At 33.7% G+C, this 25,267-nt stretch overlaps 1 protein-coding gene across 2 annotated transcripts in view; it reads left to right on the top strand.

The window, feature by feature from the left end:
• Clint1 (clathrin interactor 1) overlaps positions 1–24,709 on the top strand; it is a 64,803-nt gene extending 40,094 nt beyond the window's left edge. Inside the window, exons 6-12 of one of the 2 annotated variants that reach the window (XM_047556131.1) lie at positions 2,511–2,688; positions 6,525–6,771; positions 8,769–8,838; positions 15,477–15,551; positions 19,686–19,978; positions 21,724–21,874; positions 22,973–24,709. In XM_047556131.1, the coding sequence (XP_047412087.1) occupies positions 2,511–2,688; positions 6,525–6,771; positions 8,769–8,838; positions 15,477–15,551; positions 19,686–19,978; positions 21,724–21,874; positions 22,973–23,319 (1,361 nt within the window). In that variant the 3' untranslated portion in view covers positions 23,320–24,709. Of the gene's footprint in view, positions 1–2,510; positions 2,689–6,524; positions 6,772–8,768; positions 8,839–15,476; positions 15,552–19,685; positions 19,979–21,669; positions 21,875–22,972 lie in introns of both variants that reach the window. The other variant, XM_047556130.1, reaches the window with a different exon arrangement.
• The last annotated feature ends 558 nt before the right edge of the window (positions 24,710–25,267 follow it).

The raw sequence follows: 25,267 nt of genomic DNA, 5'->3' as shown, positions 1-25,267 counted from the left end.
AGTAATATAAAAATAGGATGCTTGGTTCTTGAAACATACACAAAATTAAGAATTTTCTTCCATAGCATGTTCATTTGAATTTACCCTGTCGTCTGTGAATTTTGACAGTTCCTTGGTCTTTTTGTATCTCTGCAGACAGGTTAGAACTGTGGATCTTTGCAGTTACTTACTGGGACTCTCTAGTTGCCACTACCTATAATCAAGTTCATTTTTATTTGGATTATATTGAGGTCTTAGAACTGTGTGAAAATCATCCATTACTTTGCGATTACTCATAGAATATTATTTCTTTGTTCCTCTTGTTTTCTTATTCTCAAAGGAAAAAGTACTGCTCTCAGGTTATTTCTATCAGCAGAAAAATTCCCCTTTTTAGGTCAAAGCACCATGTAAAAGTTATTTCATGAATTAGGCAAGAATGTTTCTCTAAAAGTGTATGTTTTCAATTTGTTTCTGGTGGAGAGAAAAAAACTTTTTGTATTATTTACTTAAGTATGTATTCTTTAGCTTGTTTACTGTAACTATGGGAATTTAATATATTTTTGAATAAAAATTGCAATATGCAACTCATTTACTCATTCTTCTTGCACCCTTTTTGACTATTACAATGTTCAAGTATATCAGAAATTTAGAAAATTGAGAGTTTTCAGATTCAGTCACAGCAAACTAATTGCAGTATTGGAGGAAAAGTTAAACAACCTCTGTGTTTGGATCACATTCTTTGCTAAATTATTTTTCAGACTGAACTAATGAATTTTAGCTATTTTGTGTGTTTTATCATCCTTACCTTAGTCAGTGTCTTACCAAAACCCATGATGTTTAGCACTAATTTAGTATGATCTTCACCAATAATAATCACTTTGGTTTTCATCTATTTTCATTACTCTTGCAAATTTGTTTCTTTTCAAAATCTAGTTCATCACATTGCTACTGAAATGGCACATACATTATTATAGAAAATTACTTGCTTCTGAAAACCCTTCCTGGTTGAAGTTTTGTTGTCATGTTTTCTTAAGTTGGTGATCACTTCTAGGCTTATTATGGATACACACACACACAGAAATAGATTCTTTAATTTTTTTGGTGATGCTGTTGATTCAACCCAGGGCCTGTACATGCTAGGCAAGCACTCTACCATTGTGCTGCATCCCCAGCCCCTAGTGCGATACTTTTAAATCCTCAAACTTCGACAGAAAATTTTAGCCTTAAAGTTTTAGCCCACAATTCAGCAAAGTGGATTTGTACAGTCTCCAGAGGGCATGTATGCCATTAAAACTGGTTAACAGATGTTTGAAACAATGGTCTGTTAGCTACCTTTTGGGTTATTTTGTTGTTTCTCATTGTCCTTTCCCTTTTCTTTCTAAGCTGCCTTAATTTTTTTTTTATTAAACTTCATTTGCTTTCTCTGCTCCCACTCTTTATTCCTAAATTCAATTTGGACACAGAAATGGAAAGATTCCACTTTGTGTCTCTATTGGGCTCCAAAGAGTAAGGACTAATACAAATCTTAACACTTTTAATCTTTTGTTCACTACCATCTTTTCTCTTCATTCCATGATTCACACAGAGGCTCTAGGCTTTACTAGCCCCAGAATGTTTCCATTTGGTCTTTGACTTTATTTATTTATTTATTTATTTATTTTGCGGTGCTGGGGATTGAACCCAGGGCCTCGTACTTGCAAGGCAAGCACTCTACCAACTGAGCTATATCCCCAGCCCAGTCTTTGACTTTATGATGTCATCATACTGCATAATTCTAGTGTGCACAGTTTTTAGTAGCTGGAATATTCTTTTCACAGTAAACAAAATACTTTCCCATGCCTTAAAATCCATTGTTTTTCTGGTTTGAGCCAGCATATTGGGACATGTAGCATTCAGAGTGGAGTTCCTTTTGATTGACTGATTTGATTTGATTAATATTTGAGATGACTGTTTCTGTGTGTTGCCCAGGCTGGCCTTGAACTCACTATCTTAAGCAGTCCTGCTTCAGCCTCCCCTCCCATGTAGCTGAGACTACATGGAGTACCACTACATGGTGGAGACTACCACCATGCCTGCCTTCCTTTTTTTTTGTTTTTTTTGTTTTAAGACACTGTTGATATCTAGTACTTTCCTAAAAATTTTGAAATGATTAAGAAATAGGAATGAAACCAAGTATTAAGTAATATTTGAAAAACAAATAAGATTTCTATTTCTCTTTTGCTTGTAGAACTTGTGTTGATTTTTGTGTTTTCTACTACTACTTTCAACAGCCTTCAGGAACTTCCTGAATGCTGCACATTAAGGTTTAAAAGTTTTCATAAACAAAAGCTTTTGAATCTGCATTTCTGCTACTTAATGATTGGCATTACATGCTGTGCCTTGCCATAATTGTGTTGATTCAGCACTGTCAGAGCTTTCTGTTTTCCTTTGAAAATGATTTTATTATGAGGAAAAGCTTCAGAAATAAGGAGTAAGACACCTTTTGAATTTAATGTCCTTAGAGTTGCTTCTTTTTTTAATGTGTTATATAGGTGAAAGATATGATCCTGAGCCCAAATCAAAATGGGATGAGGAGTGGGATAAAAACAAGAGTGCTTTTCCATTCAGTGATAAATTAGGTGAACTGAGTGATAAAATTGGAAGCACAATTGACGACACCATCAGCAAGTTCCGGAGGAAAGATAGAGAAGACTCTCCAGAAAGATGCAGGTATTAACATTTTGTCTCCATGTCTCTTAAAAGGGTGCTAAATTTATGCAACTAGATTTTTGTTTGTATTGGCAAACAAAATTCAGCCCTAAAAAAATAATAGACTTTTTGAAGAAATCTTAAGTTCCTAGAAAATTTGCGCATATAGTACAGAGGGTTGCCATATGTACCCTCTCGCCTCCCCGTTTCTCCTGCTTAACATCTTACACTACTATGGTACATTTGTTAACAATTGAAAAACCAATGTCGATGCTTTTTTATTAACCAAAGTCTATAGCTTACTTTAGAGTCCGTCATGTTATATATAGTTCTATAAGTTTTGACAAATGCATAATACTTACCATTAAAGCAACATGTAGAATAGTCTTACCACCCTAAAAGTGCTCCATGCAAAAATATGGAATGTTCATGAATTTACAACTCGATCCTTGGGTAAAGGCTGTGCTAGTTTTCTTATATCATTGCAGTGTTAGTACATGTGCTCCTGAAGCAAGTAGCATTCAACTGTTTTAAAGATGCTAGGTCAAACATTGTTGCAGTAGTATTGATATTCCTTCTGTTCTGTCTATGCCGGTTTGTTTCTAAAGTTGATTATCTGTCCTCTGTATTTTTATTCAGACCTTCTTGGTCTTCTTTTGGAATTTCTTGCCCCCAATAAAAACATTTACAGATTATACGTTTACAAATTATTTTGCATTTTGACATCAAAAGATCCAGGGAGCTAAGATACTCTTGAGGAATAATGAAATCCATGTAGCAAGTTTAAAATAAAGATAGAGGATTTGAAATTTAACTTTTCACATTATATTTTATTATGATTTTATACAATATGTACCAAAAAACAAATCCAAGTGAATTTTGAACCAAAAGTTTTCTAGTGTAGACTTGTATTTTTATAAACTTTATTTTCTGTGGTGGGGCATTTATATTTAGTTTTACATAGAACATACTAGAACTTTGCAACATTCATTTTTTGTTCTTACCTACCAGTATAGGTGTAAGCTTGTTTTTCTTCCAAATTAAAGGGCATCTTGTATAGTGCTCAAGTTGCAAGGCAAATTTTATAAGACCTTTATTATGTGTGCCTTATAATATCCCTATTAAATAAGGTGGAGTAAAGACTTTATTTTTATTTTGAAGTGAAACCCAAGGCCCATTCAGATTGTGTGGACCCATCTAAAATAACAGTGATGGAACTGAGTCTTCAAGTACATTCCGTAACTAAGTACTTTTTTTTTCCTACCCAAAAATATCTTAATGGTTCAGTTTTAGGGGGCATTAAAATGTAAAAACAAAAATATGATCTAATTTTCAAACAGGTTCTGAAATTCATTTAGTGTATTTGTTTAGTGTATATTCAGTATGTTTCCATATTTATTAAATCCATTAAATACCCCTGTTTATTTTTTAATTAATTATTATTATTTTTTTTTGTACTAGGAATTGAACTCAGGGGCACTCAACCACTGAGCCACTTCCCCAGCCCTGTTTTTGTATTTTTATTTAGAGACAGGGTCTCACTGAGTTGCTTAGTGCCTCTCTTTTGCTGAGGCTGACTTTGAACTTGAGAGCCTCCTACCTCTTCCTCCTAAGGTGCTGGGATTATAGGTGTGTGCCACTGAGCCTGGCTGAAATATGTCATTTTGAAGACCATTTCTGGAATATGATCTTTGAAGGGCCAGAGTTTAGTACTTTGTATCTCTTCTACAACTACATTTCCATCTCCTTTATACTAAAAGGTACCCATATGATAATTTGATGATTATAAATACCAAGTTTGGGAAACATTGCTTGCTTCAAATATTCTATGCTAATTTTTTTCTTAATTAATGTTCTTTTGGCTTGTGTAAGTTTTTGGCTTCATTTGGAAAACATGGTAGCCATGTATTCTGTTGAGATTTCCTGATGAAGTGGGACACAAGGAAAGGTAGACTGGTTAGAAATATAGCTTTGTTATTGTTTTTCCCAATACTAGGGATCAAACTCATGCATGCTGGGCAGGCACTCTACTGCTGAGCTACATGCCCAGTCCTACATTCTAATATTATTAACTTTTCTTTCCTTTTTTCTTGCTTTGTCTCCCTACTCTACCTGCCCTCCCCCCGCCATTTTCCCTTATTGTAGTTTTTATTTTTCCCCATATTTTTCCTCTAAGAGAAGATCTTGGTTTTCTAAATTTTTTTATATAGAATATTCAGTTTTAAAACACTAAAGATAAGCAAATATGATTTATCACAATAACAGGCACACCACAGACTTTTCATCTTAGACTCTGAGAGACAGATTTTTAGACGAAAGTTGCATGTCATCTCTGACTTTACTAGAATTTCAGACTTTAGTTAGTTATCAGGAATTCTTGAACTTGATCACATATGAAACTTTCATTTCATTGTGTGTGCTAGTCAAATCTTATGTTCTCAACTTATAAAGAAATTATCCTTTACTGACTTAAAATTGGATATCAAAAAGGTAAGAAATACAGTTCTACTTATAGGACTGATTGTGGGAAGCTTTGGGTAATTTTTTTATTCAGAGATTAGTAAGAGCTCTTGACCACTTAACTTGTAGGTTCCCTTAAAAATGTTTTCATTTTGGACTGGGGTTGTAGTTCAGTGGTAAAGTGCTTGCCTAGCGTGGGTGAGACCCTGGGTTCAATCCTCAGTACCACATAAAAATAAATAAAATAAAAGGTTAAATTCTTTTAAAAAAATCTTTAAAAATGATTTCACCCCTTTGCTCTGTATGAGAAGTCATTCCTTTTAAATCCTTTATTTGTACAACTTCTAAATTAATTAGTAGAGTTTGCTTTAGATTAGTTTGAGCTAAATTGCATCACTAACAGTCATAGTTTAAAGGAGAATTTTAAGCATTTCATTTCAGGATATTTATAAATTAAACCATACTCTAAAATTAAATAATATAAGTAGTGGAACCTTTTTCAGGTTCTCTCTCTTTTGCCTCTCTTTCTCCCTTTCTCTCTGTTTGTACCCAGGCAAGGATCAGGGGAGAAGGGGGCACCAGTCCCCTGTAAGTGGACAACAGACTAGACTGACATTTTCATTCCCAACATATAAAAATCCCAGTTTTTTACTGTTGTGTTTTTTTGCATCATTAAAAATAGAAGAATTTTTTTAATGTGATCAAAATGTGATCATTTCAGAAACAGTTTCAATATAGTTGTTTCTTTGAAGCAATTTACATAGTTATGTAAAAGTTTAACCTCCAAGTATAGTAAAATACAACACAGTTGTAAAGTTGCATTACCTCATTTTTTTTTTCTTTTTGCATTTGCAGATAAGCATTTAAACTCTTGAATTGAAATAGGGTAATATCTTTGAAGTAGTAATATTTTACTGTGTTATACACCTTGGTATCTGAGAGTTGGTGAAGAATTGTGTTATAAAAATGGAACTGTAGCCATGTACACAAATAAATTTAAAAAAAAATCATCAAGTGCAGATATTTTAAATGCCACAGTATTGACAGTTGATTCTGATATAATCCTACTATTTAATCTTTTAATTAAGCTTTAAATCTATAACAAAAACCTGAGTTATTTTAGGCATTTTTTATTTGTACACATTTTTGTAAATACTTTTTCATAGCAATGTTTTAGATTTACCTAGGGAATTCTGCAGATTCCCACTTCCCCTCCCCAATACATGCATATCATTATTTCAGGCAGCTAGATAACATTCTGTTGATCCCTGTCAAATAGTCAAAGTATGGGATTTTGGAGTTACTGTATTTGAAATTCTCTAACTCAAATCACTGAGGACTCCATTTAAAAATAATCCCAAGTCTTATTATTTTGCTTCATTTTTAATATCTTTTAGTGACAGCGATGAGGAAAAGAAAGCAAGAAGAGGCAGATCTCCCAAAGGTGAATTCAAAGATGAAGAGGAAACTGTGACGACAAAGCATATCCATATCACACAGGCCACAGAGACCACCACAACTAGACACAAGCGCACAGCAAATCCTTCCAAAACCATTGATCTTGGAGCAGCAGCACATTACACAGGAGACAAAGCAAGTCCAGATCAAAATGCTTCAACCCATCCACCTCAGTCTTCAGCTAAGGTGGGAATGGCAGGAGCTTACACATTTCACATGGTTTATTCTTATAAACTACTTTTACAATTTCAATATTAGTAGGCTTAGGCATTTCTAGGTAATCATATTAATTATAGATCATCTGGAATGTATTACTCAGAGTCATTAATAATAAGAAACCTCTTTGGGGAAGGAAAACTGTCCAATTGCTGAATGATTATGTACTTTATGTGCAAGTAGAAATGACACTCTTGATTCATTTGGGGGAGGCTGTAAATCAGAATATAGTGCATTTGTTTCCTTCTATTAAGCACCACTGGTTATGAAGCCATGAACTAAATTCACTGAGGAAAACATGACAGAATTAAGAAATGACAAAAGATGGACAAAGAAGATGGATACATTTGAGAAATAGTTTCATTTAGCCTTAAGATGGTGCCTATAAAGGAGGCTTATTTGCCTCAGTACCATCAGCGCTGTAAGAAGCACTGCCTCTTGTAACTTCTTTTGTTTTTATTCACCACAGAAATAAAATCATCTCGGTAGCTAACCACAAGGTAGTCTTTCAGATAGAAATCAGCCAAAGGGGGAGATTTGCCCTGGAAGATTAAGTTATTGTTTTTGTCACTCTTCCCCTGTTACAGTTTTCCATCTTGTGTCTTTGCAATAGATGTAGCTAAAAACTGAGGGAAACATCTTAAAAAAAAAACTAGCCAGGCATAGTTAGTGGCAAGAACAAGAACTATCAGTTTTTTGCCAGATATCTTCCTGAACTGATGTATAATTTTCAACCATTGTGATTTTTTTTTTTTTTTTTTAGTTTCAACGAAAACCTCAAAATTATAACTCAACTTTGGTTTAGTTAAAAAGGGAATGACTCTTTTATTTCTTCATGATCTTAGATTTCCCCTTCTGTAGATAAGTTACTATTGCCTGTATAGGATCTGTCACCATAATTAAAACCCAAATACATGGTGACTGTCATAAGAAACTCATCTAAGGTGGCATGAGGAAAATTATTGTAACAGTAAATCAAGATTTGTATCTTGTATCTTACAGTTTGCTTTTTGTTTTGTTTTTTACTTAGATCTACTTTGATTTTCGCTTTGACTGTTACCTAGAGCCCGATATATAGTAGCCTCTTTAGTGCACCCCAGTGCCTGAATCCCATTAATGTCTGGCTTTGGGGTCTTAAACTATTTGAAATACCAGTTTGTAGTACAACCTGAGTTTGTCACTCTGCCTTTTTTTTTTTTTTTTGGTCAGTACTGGGGATTGAACCCAGAACCCCCATGCTTGCTGCTCTGTCCTCTGAACTACATCCTTAACCTTTGCCATAAATATTTTGTGTTTGTAGTATAACCTTTTGTTTTGTTTTTTGTTTTTTTGTTTACAATTTAAAAAAATACAGAAGGCTGAAGTTCTTGAAGTTATTCAGCTGCTTTAGATCCCTTGCAGTTTAAACACTCTTTTGAGCCACAGTGTAGGAATTTTAATCCTTACAGTTCAAATTAACATGACTAGAAATTTACAGTGTTATAAAATAATCAGTTTTGATGAAATTCATAGAATTTTAGCACTGGGTAAGAAATTGATCTTTCACTCAATGGACATTGATTCTTAGGATTTTCTAAAGGAGCTTTTTAAGACTTTATAGTTCAGCGTCACTAGGGACTAAAAGTATATTGTGATGGGACATGAATTTTTTTTTTTTTTTCTTTCTTTGAGATTCTGAACTGAAAACAGTCTGGAATGTGTGGATTGCAGTGCAGTAAGAAGAGAAATGAGCGTGGATGTCAGGACTGCCCCAGTACTGGGCATAGAATTCCTTAATGTTTATTGCCTCCATCAGGACTCAAGGCTAATACTCTTTTTCAGAAAACTGTATCTGCCCTGACTTAGATCAAGATGTTTTTACAGGTGTTTGTGTTTAAGATGGTCATTAGAAATTGGTAGAAGTGGTTTTAGGGGGAAAAGTAATAGAAATTTGTTTTCTGAGCACATAATCATGTGTTTGTTTTCAGACTTCAGTGCCTAGCAGCAAGTCATCTGGCGACCTTGTCGATCTCTTCGATGGCACCAGCCAGTCAACAGGTAAGCTTCCACACAAGTTTTTTCTTTTTAGTAACCTTGGTTTCAGTTTTCTTTTTTTTAATGCCATATAAAAGATGGTTTGAAAAATAAAATTTTTAATTGAATTTATTTTCCTTGTGCATTATTTGGGGAGAATTGTTTAATTGGATAAATAAAAAAGAAGGTACTTAAATATTAGGTTACTCTCTCCCTCTTCTTTCTTTAGCACCTATATCCTTTACCATTCTATGGAACTATCATGTTGGTGTTTATCTTTTTGTATATGCATCCGTATCTCAAAGTTTGCTCTTAAAAGAAATATACCCAGTTTTATACCTTTTTCTGGTCCTCAAGCAAATGTAGAACCTCTTCGTTGTAGTTTGTAAATGTGAGTAAAATAGTACCTTCAAATCACTGTAATACTTTTATTTTAATGGCACTATATACATGATATATTACTTTCTCCCTAATAGTAAATGGTATCTTGAGATGTGGTATTCTTTTTGCAGTTTTCCATGATAAAGATTTTGGAGACTTTATAGTTCCCATTTTTAATCTTTTAAGATTAACTTGGAAAAAAATTTATGTTAAGTCTGTTACTTCGAATTCTTTTTATGAAAAAAGAAATGACTGACTTTCCCTAAATCTTACTAACAGTTTGGATATGCCTGGAGTTTATCTGTCTTTTTTTTTCATTTATTCAGTAGATATTTATTGAACCAGACACCAGTCTGGGCACTTGTGTAAGGAAGTTCTTACCCTCTTGGAAAGGTTAAGTGAAGGAAGTAATCATTAATCAAGGGGACACAGATAGTCACCTTCTTATAAACAGACTGAGTGCTTTGGAGGAAAGGGCATGTGTGAATGTGTGTTTAACTGCCTGCCAAACTTTTTTTTTTTTTTTGCCAAATGTTTTAAGAGTACTGCAGCAGAACAGTTTACCAAAATGTCCTCATAGATGGGATTGATGACTTCTTCAGTTTGAGTTCTATTATGTGCTAGATTTTTTTTTTAATTCCTGATAAATCATTTTCAGGAAAATTGATAATACATGGTTGCTTTTGATACTTAGGTAGTTTTAATAAACTATTGTGTTATAAGTCAAAAGAACTCAAGAAATACAATCTATTTTTAAAGAAAGCCTTTCCAAACCTATTTAAAGTTCATTTTACATTAAAATGTAAGCCAACAAGATTGGAGTATATCTAATATACATAAACTAAATCTGTCATTCCCAGTTGTGTGTAATGACTTTTCAAAGCCAAATTGTTTAAAAACTTTTGCATTAGCATATAAATCTGTGATGGAAATAACTTTTCATTAATGCATTAGTACATGTAATTAATATAAAGTTTTCTGTTCTTTTCTCCTTCCTACTTGCTATCATAAAACTTGTACTAATATGAATTAAAGGATACCTGGTTTTTCTGTTTCTGAAATCCTTCAGTTCCTTTCTCTTTTTTCTGTAACTTCCTAAAATTATTCTTTAACCTTTATTAGACTATAAGTGCCCAAGGTTACAACAGCTACTTTACTTATTTAACAGTTTGTGATGTTTAACATGTTTGGGATTTGAACTGTAGTATATTAACTGATAGCTGGCATGTAGTTGTATAATATAGACATAGTATCACAGAATATCAGTTATTTTGAACTTCCTGGCATGCAGTAATAAAGAGCCCCTTTCATGTATCTGTGGGAAGTTTTAACGGAGCAATCAGAGAAGAATTAACTAGGAAGGTCCAATAAATGTATGTAACTTTTTTCTCCATGATATCAAGATTTCTTTGAACAGAGAGAATTATTAAATACCAGCATGCTTCTTTTGCTTGGCAAGAAACCTTTGAGTAGTTTTTCTTCTCTAATGCAAACAGTAGATTGACTAATTAAAATACAAGTAGCAATTATTAGTAGTACAGTAATTGAGACTAAGTTTAAATGAAATCCAGGGAAGGTTTCTTGCCTTACAATTTTATTTTACTTTAATATCTCTAAAATGCAGCTGAATGTGAATTGACAACAGAGTATTTTTTTTTAAATATCTTCTATTTGAAAACAGTATGTAAAACCAGGTTTTGCAGGTCCCCTTCATTCAGTACATAAATTTAGTGACCCCATTTCTATTTATATATTTTAATAGTATATTTTAAATTGAATTCTGCAATAAAAGGAAATTGGATATTAAATCTTTAGCACCTACATGAGAAGGTGTAAGAAATCTACCATATTAACATTGCTGTTTGGTATGTCATTTGGGTGTCATTTACCAGATGTGCCCATATTTATAATAGTACCATCATGCAAGTAATATGGGCACAAACTGTAAAGCTAAGCAGATATGGCATCTGTACCACTCATCAGATAAATATCTCCTTTGAGAAAATGCTCAGATTTTTTTTTTCTTTTTTAATGTTTTTTTTTTTCCATCCTTATTGTTAGCATCTTCAAAAGTGTATCTGGTAAAATCATTGTAAAATATCTTACTAAATTTAAAAGAACATATGTGAAACCTAACCATCAAGATTTACTTGAGATTATCTTGATAAATGTCCTACTGTGATGATGTTTGTTCTTTTAAAATCTGTACTTTTGGTGGTTCTTATATATAGTACAATTCTAAGTATTTTAAGAATGAATAATGAAGTATCTAGAAACTAAGCCAATTAGAAATAGGACAGAATCATTCCATGTCCTTTTTTAGTATAAATCTAAATTGTGTTCTCTGTCCCTTTATAATTAAGGAATTTAAATTTTAGTTAACATACTGCTACATAAGATAGTTCTCTTATAGTAAATGAGTTTGAAGAGATAATATACCATAATTGGTACAAGTAGGACATGCCTTGCAGTAGTTTTTGAATTTTATTAATTAAAAAATTTTGGAGTATTAAAATATATTAGTTCATAATTTTCATTACATTTGGACCTGTTGCTTTTGTATTCAGTAATCACCCACTCGCCACCCCTGCACACACTGAGGATTGAACCAGGACACTTTACCACCGAGCTACATCCCCAGCTCTTTTATCGTTTTTATTATGTTCTTTTATTATGTTCAGTGATTATTCAAGGGTAATGCATGCTTACTTTAGAAATGTGGACAGCAAGAGCTTCATCCCAATTTAGATATATAAACTATTAACTTGGGTTAGCTTTCTTTTAAAAATACAATTTCTATATTTCAGTCAAAACCTCTTTTAAGCATTTATTGTGTGACAGGTCTTTCCAGTCTTCTGGATAAAGTTTGTTTTTGTTTTTTGTAAAATGCTTCTCATCCAAGATCTCACTACCATTTTCTTATGATAGTGCATTCTTTCACAGAACTTTTCCTTGCTTTGTAATCTTAAATCATATGTTCAGTTCCTTATTTTCTGAACATTAGTTTTTGTTTCCAAGTTTTTCACTGTTATGGACAAAATGACATTTCTAGCACTTCTTAAAATCTTCCATTTTGGTAAGGAGGAAATAGTATTTCATATTATTTTGCATTTGTTTGTTAACTGAGTTTAAATACTTTTTGTTTATTTACTGGCTAATTGTGACTTGCCTATTCATGTCCTTTGTTTCTTTTTTTCTGTTGGAGATATTCATCCTTAGTGATTTTTTAAAAGTTCTAGTGGATTATGGATGATATCATTTATTTGAAAATTTTTTATTTCATCATTTATTTTACTTTTCTATAAAAATTCTTCATGCAAAAGTGTTTTTTTTTTTTTTTTTTTTTTTTAGTGTAATCCAGATTAAATTCTTTGTTAGAGAAAATTTCCATTTCTAGTTGAAGCTCTGTATAGCCATATTTTTCTTTTTCACAGTATTGCTTTGGAAAATACATGTTCCCAGCTGGTGATTGTAAATAACCTCCTTGCTGCCCTGAAAAGGCAGATGGAAATGGTTCATTTATAATGACAGCTCTCATGTGGGAATCTTGAAGGATGGCTCTTGTGAAAATTAGCAGTCTTCCACATGCAGCAATTTTTGGTAGAATCTTTGATTTACATTTCCTCAGATAGCTGTTATTGGGGAAAATTCTTAAGCATAAAAGTTTTCTGTTGAATTTAAAATATTGGTATGAATATTATACATATAGGTATTTTCCTCCTAGGAGAGAAACTTTTCCTAAATAGAGTTTTAATTTTTGAGAGTTTTCAAAGATCATCTTATATAAAGTACTAATTGAAGCATAACATAGTACTTAAAAAGATTAGAGAAAAAGTCACATCTCTGCCAAAGAAAGGTGGCTTCTCTTTGTAAAATAACTATGTGCATGTTTCCATTATTTACTCCCAATATTCTTAAATTAGTGATGTTGAAACAAACTCCCTGTAGTATGAGTAAAGAGGAATTATATTTGCTATAGATAAATTATGAACACAAAATTACTTCAGTGTACTTGGTAGAGGGTGGAGCAGCAGAATAAACAAAGTGTAGGTATTTGTCTGAACTATTAAATCCAGGAAAGTAAAATAAATATTTATTTATTACCAGTTTTTAAGTTGTGATCAGTGATGTATTCAGTGCTTTTATCTGCCCCATGAATTTCTCTTGGTATCCTGCACTAGTTAAGATTTGAAAAATCCCTACTTGTTTGTCAAAATAAATAACTGATATTTTTTTCACTGCCTTCCTGGGTGAAGCAAATGAAAATAATTCCCAATTTTCAAGTCCCTTACTGTTACAGTAATTGATTAACTATCATCTTTTACCCAACAGCATACTTTGATCAGTGTTTTTAACATGAAGGAACATTACAGAAAACAAACATGAATATTAAGCAGCAACTGTTTGCAACATTCATTTCCCTGTTAGTTTTTATTAATATCTATGCTCGTTTATTGGTTTTAACATCTAGCTCATTGGTCTTTTGTACTCATCACATTTTATCACAACCTGTGTATTGTGTACCTTTAAGAAAGAGAAAACCAGATCCCTGTGATATCATCTTTTAGATGCATTAAACAGTAGACATTAGCCATAGTGTTAGTTGGAGGGGGGAACCTGTGGTTGACATTAGTTTGCTTGTGAGTGAGAATGTATACGTGAGCATTTTGCACTTTTAATGTGCAGGAGAAATGAGGAATTAGTTATACCTGCTGATGGTTGACTACAGTAAATGTGCATTAAAAAGAAATACATATACATCTATCAGAAACTGATTTGTTCCTTTTATTACTGCTGGCCATTTATTAAGAAAGGAAGATGGTTCTCGTTTAATTAACCCAGTTGAGTGTAGCAGATGGGGTAGAATGTCTTGCAGCGATAAGACAATTCAGAAATGGCACCAGATGTTGAAAGCTGTCCCTGGTGGTGTTTGAGTGCAGCCCAGATGTTCCAGTCCCACCTGGCTAGTTTCTAAGCACTGCAGGCTAAGCAGCTGTGATGTAACCTATATAATGTTCACATAACACTAAAAGCACCATAATTGAACTGCTGCACTAGACTTCTAAGGTTGTGACTCTTAAGAGGTGAAATCTTTAAGGACAGACAAAGTAAGGACAGCTACTTAAGGCTTTAGATCTTTGACTATTTCCTTAATGTGAATTAAAGAAAATGTTAAAACTTGAAATATCGCTCTAATTGCAGATAAAAGTAAATGTTTTTATCCATGTAGTGTTTATACATAAAAACTTGCATGAGAATGTGATGTATACAGAGAGATTGATTTGTAGAGATGATTTGGATCTTGCCACTTTAAACATACCAATTTAGAAGTAGTAGCAAAAAACTATTATTTTTCCATGCATTAAAAAGTACAAATATTTAGACCTAAGCAACTTAGTAAGACCCTGCCTCAAAATAAGAAAGAAAAAGAAAACAGACTGGGGATGTGGCTCAGTGGCTTAGCTCCCCTGGGTTCAATCCCTAGTACCAAAGAAAAAACAAAAAACAAAAAAACAAGTATTTACTCTTTCATGGAGTAAAAATGGGGAAAAAAAAAATAGTCTGCTAAGATCATTACATTAGTTTTTTCTCCCTGTAGCTATTTAGATTGATTTTTTTTTTTTTTTTTTTTTTTGCAAATCAACTTACAGTGTTTTCCCCCCTTTTAATTTAAAAAAATTTAAACATACCAAAAAAAAAGTCCTCATTTTCTTTCTTTGGTTTATTTGTTAAAATGCTGCTTGTTCTGTACCATTTGATAGAAAGTTCCAAACAACATAACATTTTGCCCTTAAAATACTTCACTTTGTATCTCCTTGCAAGGACATTCTTCTTTATAACCACAGTATGATTATACTTAGGACATTTAGCATTTAAAACAACAATACTGTTTGATATACAGACCATATTCTAATTTCCCTAGTGTCTCAATTCTGTCTTTTCAGGAAATAATTTTTTAAAAAATCTTAGAGTTCATTCAGGTATTGTGCATTTCACTTCCGTGTTGTGAATATCTTACTCCCTAATAATATTTTACTCAGCTTTAAGCATCCCAGGGAAGATTCTTATAAAGAGCGTAGTTGAGTGCATAAAGGGCCTGTCCTCATTATGCTTGTGAAATGTGAGTGAGGAATCCCTTAACCACGATGTAAATAGCTCCTGGGACGGGCCTGAAGCCTTCACATTGCATTATTGTGTGGTGCTGAGCAAGCTTTTGGAAATCTCATACAGTTGTTCTCTGAGTCTACCAGTTTAACTTTTTTCTTACTCTTAACTTCTAGGAGGAACAGCTGATTTTTTCGGGGGATTTGCTGATTTTGGCTCAGCTGCTGCATCAGGCAATTTCCCTTCCCAAGGTATGAGATGGTTTGATAGACCAGATATCCGGGTGGGTAAAAAGGTTATCAGTACAAAACTCCCTCCCAAAAATCAACTTCTTTTTGTTGTTTTTTTTCCTTGTCATATTTATAATTCATAATTCCCAAATAACTTATTCACAAGGTAGTTTATTGGGCCAGTGTCTTTAATGTGCCAAATGAGTTTGGTTGGCTACTGCTTAGGTATAGCTAAAAAAAAAAATTGTCCATATGCATATGTAACTCTTCGTTTGTATGGGGGGAAGGTGTAAATAAATATAAGTAATCTATTTTAGCGTAAAAATATTATGATATATATTTAGTTCATGTAATTTTTCAGGAATGAAACTTAACAACTTTCCAAAATGAACTAGCCAGGCAACCTTCTGAAACTGCTAACCAGTGACTCAGCAGCAGGAAGATCACAAGTTTGAGGACAGCCTGATCAATTTAGTGAGACCCTGTCTCAAAATGAAAAATGAAAAGGACTGGGAATGTAACTCAGTAGTAGAGCATCCCTGGGTTCTATCCCCACTACTGCAAAAACTTAATAATAATAAAATTAGAAATAATGCTGCTTGTCACAGTTCTTTAAAGGATAAAGTAATGTCTATAGAAATATGTAGAATAGAGACTCAACATTGTGATGGGCTGACAGATCTGACTCCATGAGAATGTTATAGGCCAGACTCTAAGGGACATGACTAAACAAACTCCATTTTGCTCTGAGACTCCATGTTATGTAGGAAATAAGCTTTTCCCATGGGAACACCCCGCCTGTGTGCCCATCCTCAGTTACTTGGTGTGACATGTTTAATAATATACAATGGCAACTCCTATGTAGTAAAGAATTGCTCTCTTTGGATTCCTATTGCTCCTAAACAGTGTACCATGTGAACAGTGATTATGTGGATATTAGTAACCATTTTTTAGTTTGTCCTAGGTAAGGATCATTTTGACCCACTTCCCCCTCTGTTGATGATCTCATGATGTTAATTTGTAATTTTGAACATAGCAACAGACACTTAGGATTGATGTGATTTTTGGTATAAGAACCCCTACAACCCTGTGGTTGGGGCTGTTCTCCCAATAGCCATTTTTTGAGGCATTGTGTGAGACAGTCAGCTGACCAGCTTAATAAAGACTCTCAAATTTGGACTCCTCAGTGGTGATCGGTCTGTTCTTAAGTTGCGCCCCATAACAAACATGAGGTGAAACAGGAAGGAAAAAATGTAACTTAGTTAGTTTTACTGTGTGTTACAGGTAAATTAGTTTTGCTATTAATCTTTATTAAAATTTATATCAAGTAATGTCTGATTTAGGTTCCTGAGGAGGCAGGAAGAAAATGCATAGCTTTTAATGTGGTTTGGGGTTATTTTTATACCCTACTTTTGTAAATTCTAAGTACTGCCCAGAAACTAGAATTATTGAGTAATTAACTGCTTCATTTTGGAAGTGTGATTGTGCCTTCTAAGGGTTGATACCTTACTTTAGGCAAATCAAAGCAGAAGATAAACATTGCCCTAATTTTATAAACTCCCTGTGTAATTCTCAAAGTTTTTATGTATATAAATTTGCCTACTATGCAAATAATTTGAATATGTTAATGTTGCTTAAGTGATGCATCTCTTCATCTGTATGCATGTGATTAATATAACCTGATCACCATTGTGCAGGGGGCTGAAACTTCTGCAAAATGATTAATCATGTCTGAACAATGTATGCCCCACTAGAAATCACTTCCTCCCATGATTAATCATCTCAAATATTGAGTTTTCAGATGGGGCAACACATTTTGCCCCAGTTTTTTATTCATGTTCTGCTTTATACATCAAGCAAATAGAAAATCAGCATAAAGTTTACATTTATCCAGCAGCTTAACTTAAATGGGTTCAAATTGTTTAATATATAGAACTAATTGTAAAACTCTTTAAGTCTTTTCTTCTATAAAGAAGATCAAAGACATGCTTTAGTAGAACCCTGAGATGATGAATATTAGCCCAGTTCTTGTATTAAATTGTTGATAGAGCTTGGGGTTTCTAAGTGAATTGTTTTCTCTTTTGAGGGTACGTATATTTTAATATGGTAATAGGAGAATATAATTTTAAAGACTATGTTATTGTTCTCTTTTGGTATTTAGCATAATGAGATATAGTATTGCAGTGTTTGGTTACTTTTTTTTTTTCCTTGTCTTTTTTTTTTAATTTATTTTTATTGTAAACAAATGGGATACATGTTGTTTCTGTTTGTACATAGAGTAATGGCATACCATTTGTGTAATCATGCATTTACATAGGGTAATGATGTTTGATTCATTCTGTTATTTTTTCCTTCCCCCCCCACCTCTCCCACCCCTCTTTTCCCTCTGTACAGTCCCTCCTTCCTCCATTCTTGCCCCCCTCCCACCCCCCATTATGTGTCATCATCTGCTTATCAGTGAGATCATTCATCTTTTGGATTTTTGAGATTGGCTTATCTCACTTGGCATGATATTCTCCAGTTTCATCCATTTGCCTGCAAATGCCATAATTTTATTATTCTTTATAGCTGAGTAATATTCTATTGTACATATATACCACAGTTTCTTTATCCATTCATCAATTGAAGGACATCTGGGTTAGTTCCACAGTCTGGCTATTATGAATTGAGCAGCTATGAACATTGATGTGGCTTTATCTCTATAGTATGCAGATTTTAAGTCCTTTGGGTATAGGCCGAGGAGTGGGATAGCTGGGTCAAATGGTGGGTCCATTCCAAGTTTTCTAAGGAATCTCCACACTGCTAGACAAAATCTATCTCCAAGTTGTAAATGAACATAGAATGCAAAGAGAGATGTTAATTAACTTGGAAATACATACCATTCACTTTAAGATGACAGTTTTTATGTAGCTTTTTCTTCACCTTTTGCTATTTGACTTCATAATTCGTATTTATCCATTCTTTTCTTAAGGAAAAATTTATTTACTTAGACTCACATATAGCCAAGTTAAAAAAATTTTTAAAGTATCATCTGCCTTTATAATACTTGTGTTCCCAATGCTTAATATATATATGTAGACTTCCCAGAAGCTTGACTCACGCTTTCATACGCATGCCCAAAGAAGAGAGCGTGCAGTGCCTGGGCCCTCCCTGGGTCCTGGACAATGATTTCAGTCACAGCAACAATCCTAGGTGTCACTTAGTGTATGTTAGATTATTTAATCTTTACAATGTAGACTTAAAAGGGGAAGCACAAATAGGTAAGTAATTTGCTTAGGATAACACAGCTAGTAAGGTATAAAATCTATGCTTTCAACCACTACAGTCTTAGCAGTTAACCTGTCAATTTTTTATTGTATTCAACTTCAGATTAATAATTATACTTTGAAATATAGTGATAGCATTTCATTTGTTTTATTAACGTTAGCATGAGTTTCCTGTTCCCCCTTTATATTTAAATACATTGGACATTTTCAGTGGAAGCAAGAAATATACTAGCAACTATATCATGACTGTGGCCCTTGTGTTGTTAGTAGAAGCATAGTCCAATGAGAATTTCTTATAAAGTTTATTAATCCTATCCTTTATTCATTAGTTTTTTCCCCCTATTTTTTGTTTTTAAAAATAAAATTGATCTTATGAATTTGAGGTTTAAAACACCACAAATGAAAGGTTTCTCCTTGAACCTTTCCAAACAGTGAATGAAGTGAATAAGTTGAGTTCTCTGATTTTACCATCTCTTCACTTAAACATTTTGTAGCTGTCAGCAAAAAGTTTAACCAGTTTAGAATTTCCTCTTGCTTTCTCAAGTCCCAGGCTGAATTGTATTTGTTCAGCTGGAAATAGATTTGATATGCAAACTTGGTTGAAGGGAAGTTTTTATGGTAATTTCTGTGTGTCACCTACAGACCTCCAGGAGATGGGTTTTACTTTATATGTGAGAGTTTGGTTTTTTTTTCTTTGCCACCTTGTTAACACTCGTATAATATTCATGAGAAGGAATAACGTCCAGATGGAGATGGGGAGATGGTACCTGCAGATGTTAATCGGGATGGACTCCGATCAGTTCTAATTAGTTTCAGTTCATAGATGTTACATAAATTTGTTCTGTGTTTTTCAGAAAGTTTCTTACCCTTGTGGTTCTTTTTGTCTTAGTAACTGCAACAAGTGGGAATGGAGACTTTGGTGACTGGAGTGCCTTCAACCAAGCGCCATCAGGGCCTATTTCTTCCAGTGGTGAGCTCTTTGGCAGTACCTCTCAGCCAGGAGTGGAACTTGTCAGTGGCTCACAACCAGCTATAGGCCCACCTCCAGCTGCCTCAAATTCTTCAGATCTGTTTGATCTCATGGGCTCATCTCAAGCAACCATGACATCTTCCCAGAGTATGAATTTCTCTTTGATGAGCACGAATACTGTAGGACTTGGTTTGCCCATGTCGAGGTCACAGGTAAGTTGTCTGCTTTCCTTGGAAATTGTGATTCAAAATCTTTGAGATACTCTAATCATAGATTAGTGTAAGACAGAAAAGATAAGCTCTGTGTGTGTGTGTGTGTGTGTGTGTGTGTTTCCATATTGCTTAACAGTTTGAGAAACTTGGTGTTAGTCATTGTGTGAACCTCGTAGTGCACTCACACAAGCTGAGGTGCCTGTGCTGGCACTAGGCAATATAATTTTACATGGTCCATTGTTGATCAGATGTCATTACATTATAAAGCAGCACATGATGGGTGTGTGTGTGTATATGTGTGTGTCTGTGTATAGACACATACACACAGCTTCACACATTACAATTGCTTTTTACTCTTTCCCCTAATACAGTCATTCGGGTTGGAGAAGGCAAGACCTTCTCACCCGTCTTACAGTCCCTGTAAAGCCAAACATGGTGTCCTGCACAGAGGAAGGAAATGCAGAATATTTATTAAATTGTAGCAGATTGGTATTTAGTTGTGTTCAAAGTTTGTTTTCAAGTTAAAGAAATGTGTGTTGTTTCACCCATGATATTCACTTGTTAAATTTCTGGGTATGTTCTTGAAAAAGTATCACTCATTGTTTGTAAACCATTGTTGCTAACATAGAAAATTGTGCTCTCAAACGGTGAAAGTTTTTCCCTATGCTGAGCCCGCTTTCCGTTATATAAATGTTACAAGGCTCTTCTTTCAGTTTTTGTTTTCATAAAGGGAAATGACTAAAATGGGAGCTTAATTCACTTTATATAGTTAAATCTAAATTACCTATTATCAGCTGTAGAATTTATACAAATGCAAGGTTGTAAAATAAGTTTCTCAGTTATACCAGGAACTTACTATTTTTGACTCAAGCTGTTGAGAATATTTGTTTATAATACTAATTTCTCATTTTAATATGTGAGAATTTCCTCTTTTGGGTGTTAGGATGAAAGAAGAGAAGAAAGAAGCAGAAGGTTAACTGCTGCATATATCAGAAATCAGCCTTAACATATGATTTAAGCTTAAAGCCAGTCTGCTTTATTTGCAGTGGTAACAGTAACTATTTTGTGTTTCTTTATGTTGGTCCATTTTTAATTATTATTCCTGTTCTTAGTTCTTTCCTTTTTTTCTGTCCTGTTCTTAATTATCCTTTTTAACTCCCAGGCATCTCTGCTTCTTTCTCCTGAATTTCTCCTTGCTCCTGAATTGGTCCATGTGCATATCAAATTCCACTTGGGTTGCTTACTGCAGGCAGTAGAAGTGTGCACAGAGCAGGGAAATGTCAGCCATGTGAAATATAATTTGCTGTTAAACGGTTTTACCTTTTATAACTTGAGAAATCATATCCTGAATTATGTTTTGTAAGAATACATTTCCACTTATGTATTTCCTCAAAGCTAATCTCAAGTTGGTAGTTACTCTGAGCATTTGCCAGGGATGGTGGCTTGTAGGCTTCGGGTTATGGGAGAATAATTGTTAGTGTAGATATATTGTTGGGTTTTTGACCCCAGAGCTAATTAGGACATCAGAGGGACCTGTTTAGAAAGCTAATGATTCAAAGTACTGAAGACATTAACATAGAACATTTGTGGTTCTTTTTGGTTTTAGAAATTCATTATTGTGATTAACTTGCCATCTGATAATCTTTATAGAACAGATGCTTAATTTTTAGAGCATCTTTTTTATTTTTCAGCCTTTGCAAAATGTTAGCACAGTGCTGCAGAAGCCTAATCCTCTCTATAATCAGAATACAGATATGGTCCAGAAGTCAGTCAGCAAAACCCTGCCCTCTACTTGGTCTGACCCCAGTGTAAACATCAGCCTGGACAACTTACTACCTGGTATGCAGCCTTCTAAACCCCAGCAGCCATCGCTCAATACAATGATTCAGCAGCAGAGTAAGTTAAGTCCCATCAACACATTCCTCTTCTTTGTGTACTAGTAACCTTTGGCCTTGATGCCAGGACTGCCTCACGCATTGAAATACAAGTACTTAACATAAACTGCAGTCAGGCAGGTTTACTGTGTATTTACTTACGATCTTTTTGCATGAAGCATGCTGTGTCCTTCATCCTTCCTGACACATGTGTTGGCTTTGTTTTGCTTTTGGTAGGATAACATGCATTGTATTGTGAGTTTGGGGGCTCTCATCAGTGAAATAAAAACATTTGTCCTACTGTTGTTTTTGTGTAAATAATGATGTAGAAATAAAAATCATTTAAATTCTACAATCTACATATAATTACATATTTCTTTCCGTCTTTTCTAAGCATATTTTGAATGCTTGGGATCATTTTGTCTATATTATTTTATTTCTTGCTATTCTCATTTGACATTAAATTATGATTTTTTTTTCCTTTGTTGGATATTCTTAGGGAAAAAATTGTTCAGATCTTTTTTTTTCTTTTGCCACCCTGGGCATCAAACCCAGGGCCTTACACATGCCACACAAGTGCTCTACCACTGAGCCATGTCCCCTGCCTATTCTAAGACAGGCTCTCTCCAAGGTGCTCAGGCTGACCTTGGACTTTTATGATCCATCAGTGTATAGTTCCTCTTGTCAGTTATTTAAATTGTTTTCATCTTTTTGTTACTGTAAATAACTCCATGAATTTGCATAAATCTTTGTACTTCTGGTTTTTTCCTTTTAATTCCGAAAATAGAGAAACTAAATCAAGGTAATACAAACGTTTTAAACTTTTGACAGACACTGACTCTTGACAATCTGTTAGGAGACTTTAGCAGTAAGTTTTGTGGGAGTATTTTTGTGTCTGGTTTTTTCCCTACTACAAGCAGTTTCTCTGGGAAATCAGAGCAAGAGCCACTTGAATATTTGTTTTAGAGTAACCAGTGCAAATTAATTGATTTCTTTTATAAAATCACTGTGGAATTGTATTGAGACCAAAAGTGTCAGATGATCAGGAAAATTGTATCATTTTTCTGTGAATCTGAGAATTCAATTTGGTAAAGTTCTTTTGTCTCTTTTCTTTTGATAGATATGCAACAGCCTCTGAATGTGATGACTCAAAGTTTTGGAGCTGTGAATCTCAGTTCTTCATCAAACATGCTTCCTGTCCGACCACAAACTAACCCTTTGATGGGGGGACCCATGCCTATGAGTATGCCCAATGTGATGACTGGCACCATGGGAATGGCCCCTCTTGGAAATACTCCAATGATGAACCAGAGCATGATGGGCATGAACATGAACATAGGGATGTCAACTGCTGGGATGGGCTTGACAGGCACAATGGGAATGGGCATGCCCAACATAGCCATGACTTCTGGAACTGTGCAACCTAAGCAAGATGCCTTTGCAAATTTCGCCAACTTTAGCAAATAAGAGATTGTAAAGAAGCAGATTGAATGAATTTTTAGCTGTGCAGATAGGTGATGTTGGGATGGAAAATGATAATAAATTCCCCTTTCTTTTTATGAATTAATTAAAGTAAACCTACATAAAGAACCAAAAAGGCTGTTTTGTAAAAGTGAAATATCTAGTGTTTCAGAAAGCCAACCAAAAGCACTTCAGTTGAGACAGTCATTTTTCCCAGTGAGGATAGACCACAAATGAGGTGACGAGACCATTGAAAGCCTTTATAAATTGAAGAGCCCACTTAATATGGTAATTTGTGGAAAGACTGGAATAGGGCTGAATCTCTAATTTTATACTTTTCTTTTCCTGAGGAACTTGATTTTTCTGTCCCTGAATCGCCTTGTCATAATTGGGTCTGTTCCTTTTACTACCACTCTTGAGTCCATATATGAAATCATTAAAGTTGGATGATCAGTTTTTTATAAAAATATATATTTTTGTCCAAAAAAGGCATACATATGTGATTATGGCTAAATCAAAGGTAACTGGAATGTATATACTTTTGCTAATGTTCCAGGAACACTGCTATTATACTATCCAAATTTTTATTGTTAACAAAATCTCTTTAAGCAATTGGTGATAGCTGTGGAACTTTTCTCATGTCTTCTGCTATAATTATCCTGTGCAGAACTAGGAAAAATATTTTTTTCAGGACTGCTCTATGGTTTCCTTTAAAAGAAGAAATAAAAAAGCCTTCAGTATTTTTTGTTTGTTTTTAGCAGTCATTATTTACAATTTGCAGTGATTAACTTGGCAAGGCTTTCTTCCGTGTTTATCCCTGTAGCCATCATTTAAGTCAGAAACAAAGAGAAAAATATTTATTTTTATCTTTTTTGTGTCTTTTCAAAAGATTGAAAAGGTAAAAATCCATAAAACCTTAAGTTAAATATAAATGTTAGAACTCAACAATGTTCACTTTTAGATTTTATACAGTATTTGTTTTGTTTTGGTTTTGAGTGTATATAATATGACATTAGCAATACGGTTCCAATAGAGAGGAGTTAAAATATATATTATTAAAGGAGACCTGTAGCAGTCAAAGATTTTATTGATTTAATGACAAATAAAGGAAATTAATTAAAATGTTTTTGTTTTCCTGCTGTAATTCTGCATTAAGCTCACATGAAAATCATGATTCTAGAGTTTGGAATGCAAAATTAAATGTTTCAACCTCAAGCTGGGAATATTTTTTAAAATAAATACTATAATATAGGCATCAGATTATTACCTCCCCACTTTATGTTAAAAATTTTTTTATTAAATTGATAAAACTTTGTTTCCATTGTATTCATAATGTTCTGTTATACATAACATTAAAATGTTCATTAAAATCAATGTTGAACTGCTGCTGCTTTTATTCTGTTAGACATTTGAGACCATTTGAGGAAAAAATAATTATAATTTGGGCAAAGTAATTTTTATAAATAATTTACAATTATTTAATGACTTCTCTATTCTTTCCTATCAGGCTCTACTGTTAGGAATTAAAAATGAAGCAGCAAAGATATCCTGACCTGCTCCATTCTTGCTAATGTTCCATCTACAACATTTCTAATTAGGCAGAAATTCATGTACTTCAGCTAAGTGGTAATGAAAAGTGATTCATTTGCTGAATAAGAGATGAGAGAGAGTGTAATTAGCTGACTGCGGTTTTTAATCTTTCAACAATTCAATGTGTTTAAATTAGTTTCAAAGAATAGGAGCTTTCAAGTGTTGTTACTTCAGAGCAATCAAGCCAACCTCTGGTGGCAGCATGTAGACTATCTTCACTTACATTTAAAGCTGGGAATCTTAAATAAATTTTTTCTTTAAACTGGAATATATTTTCACCTTCTCTAATATATACATGGTTCTTAGAGGAAGTAAATATTTTTTTTTATCTGAACATTTGTGTTTGAAATTTTTTTCCTAATAG

The sequence above is a fragment of the Sciurus carolinensis genome, chromosome 6 (genome assembly GCF_902686445.1).
Source record: "Sciurus carolinensis chromosome 6, mSciCar1.2, whole genome shotgun sequence".
In the NCBI taxonomy this organism is placed as follows: domain Eukaryota; kingdom Metazoa; phylum Chordata; class Mammalia; order Rodentia; family Sciuridae; genus Sciurus; species Sciurus carolinensis.
Note: the sequence above shows the minus strand (reverse complement) of the source record. Positions and strands in the feature narration are given on the sequence as shown.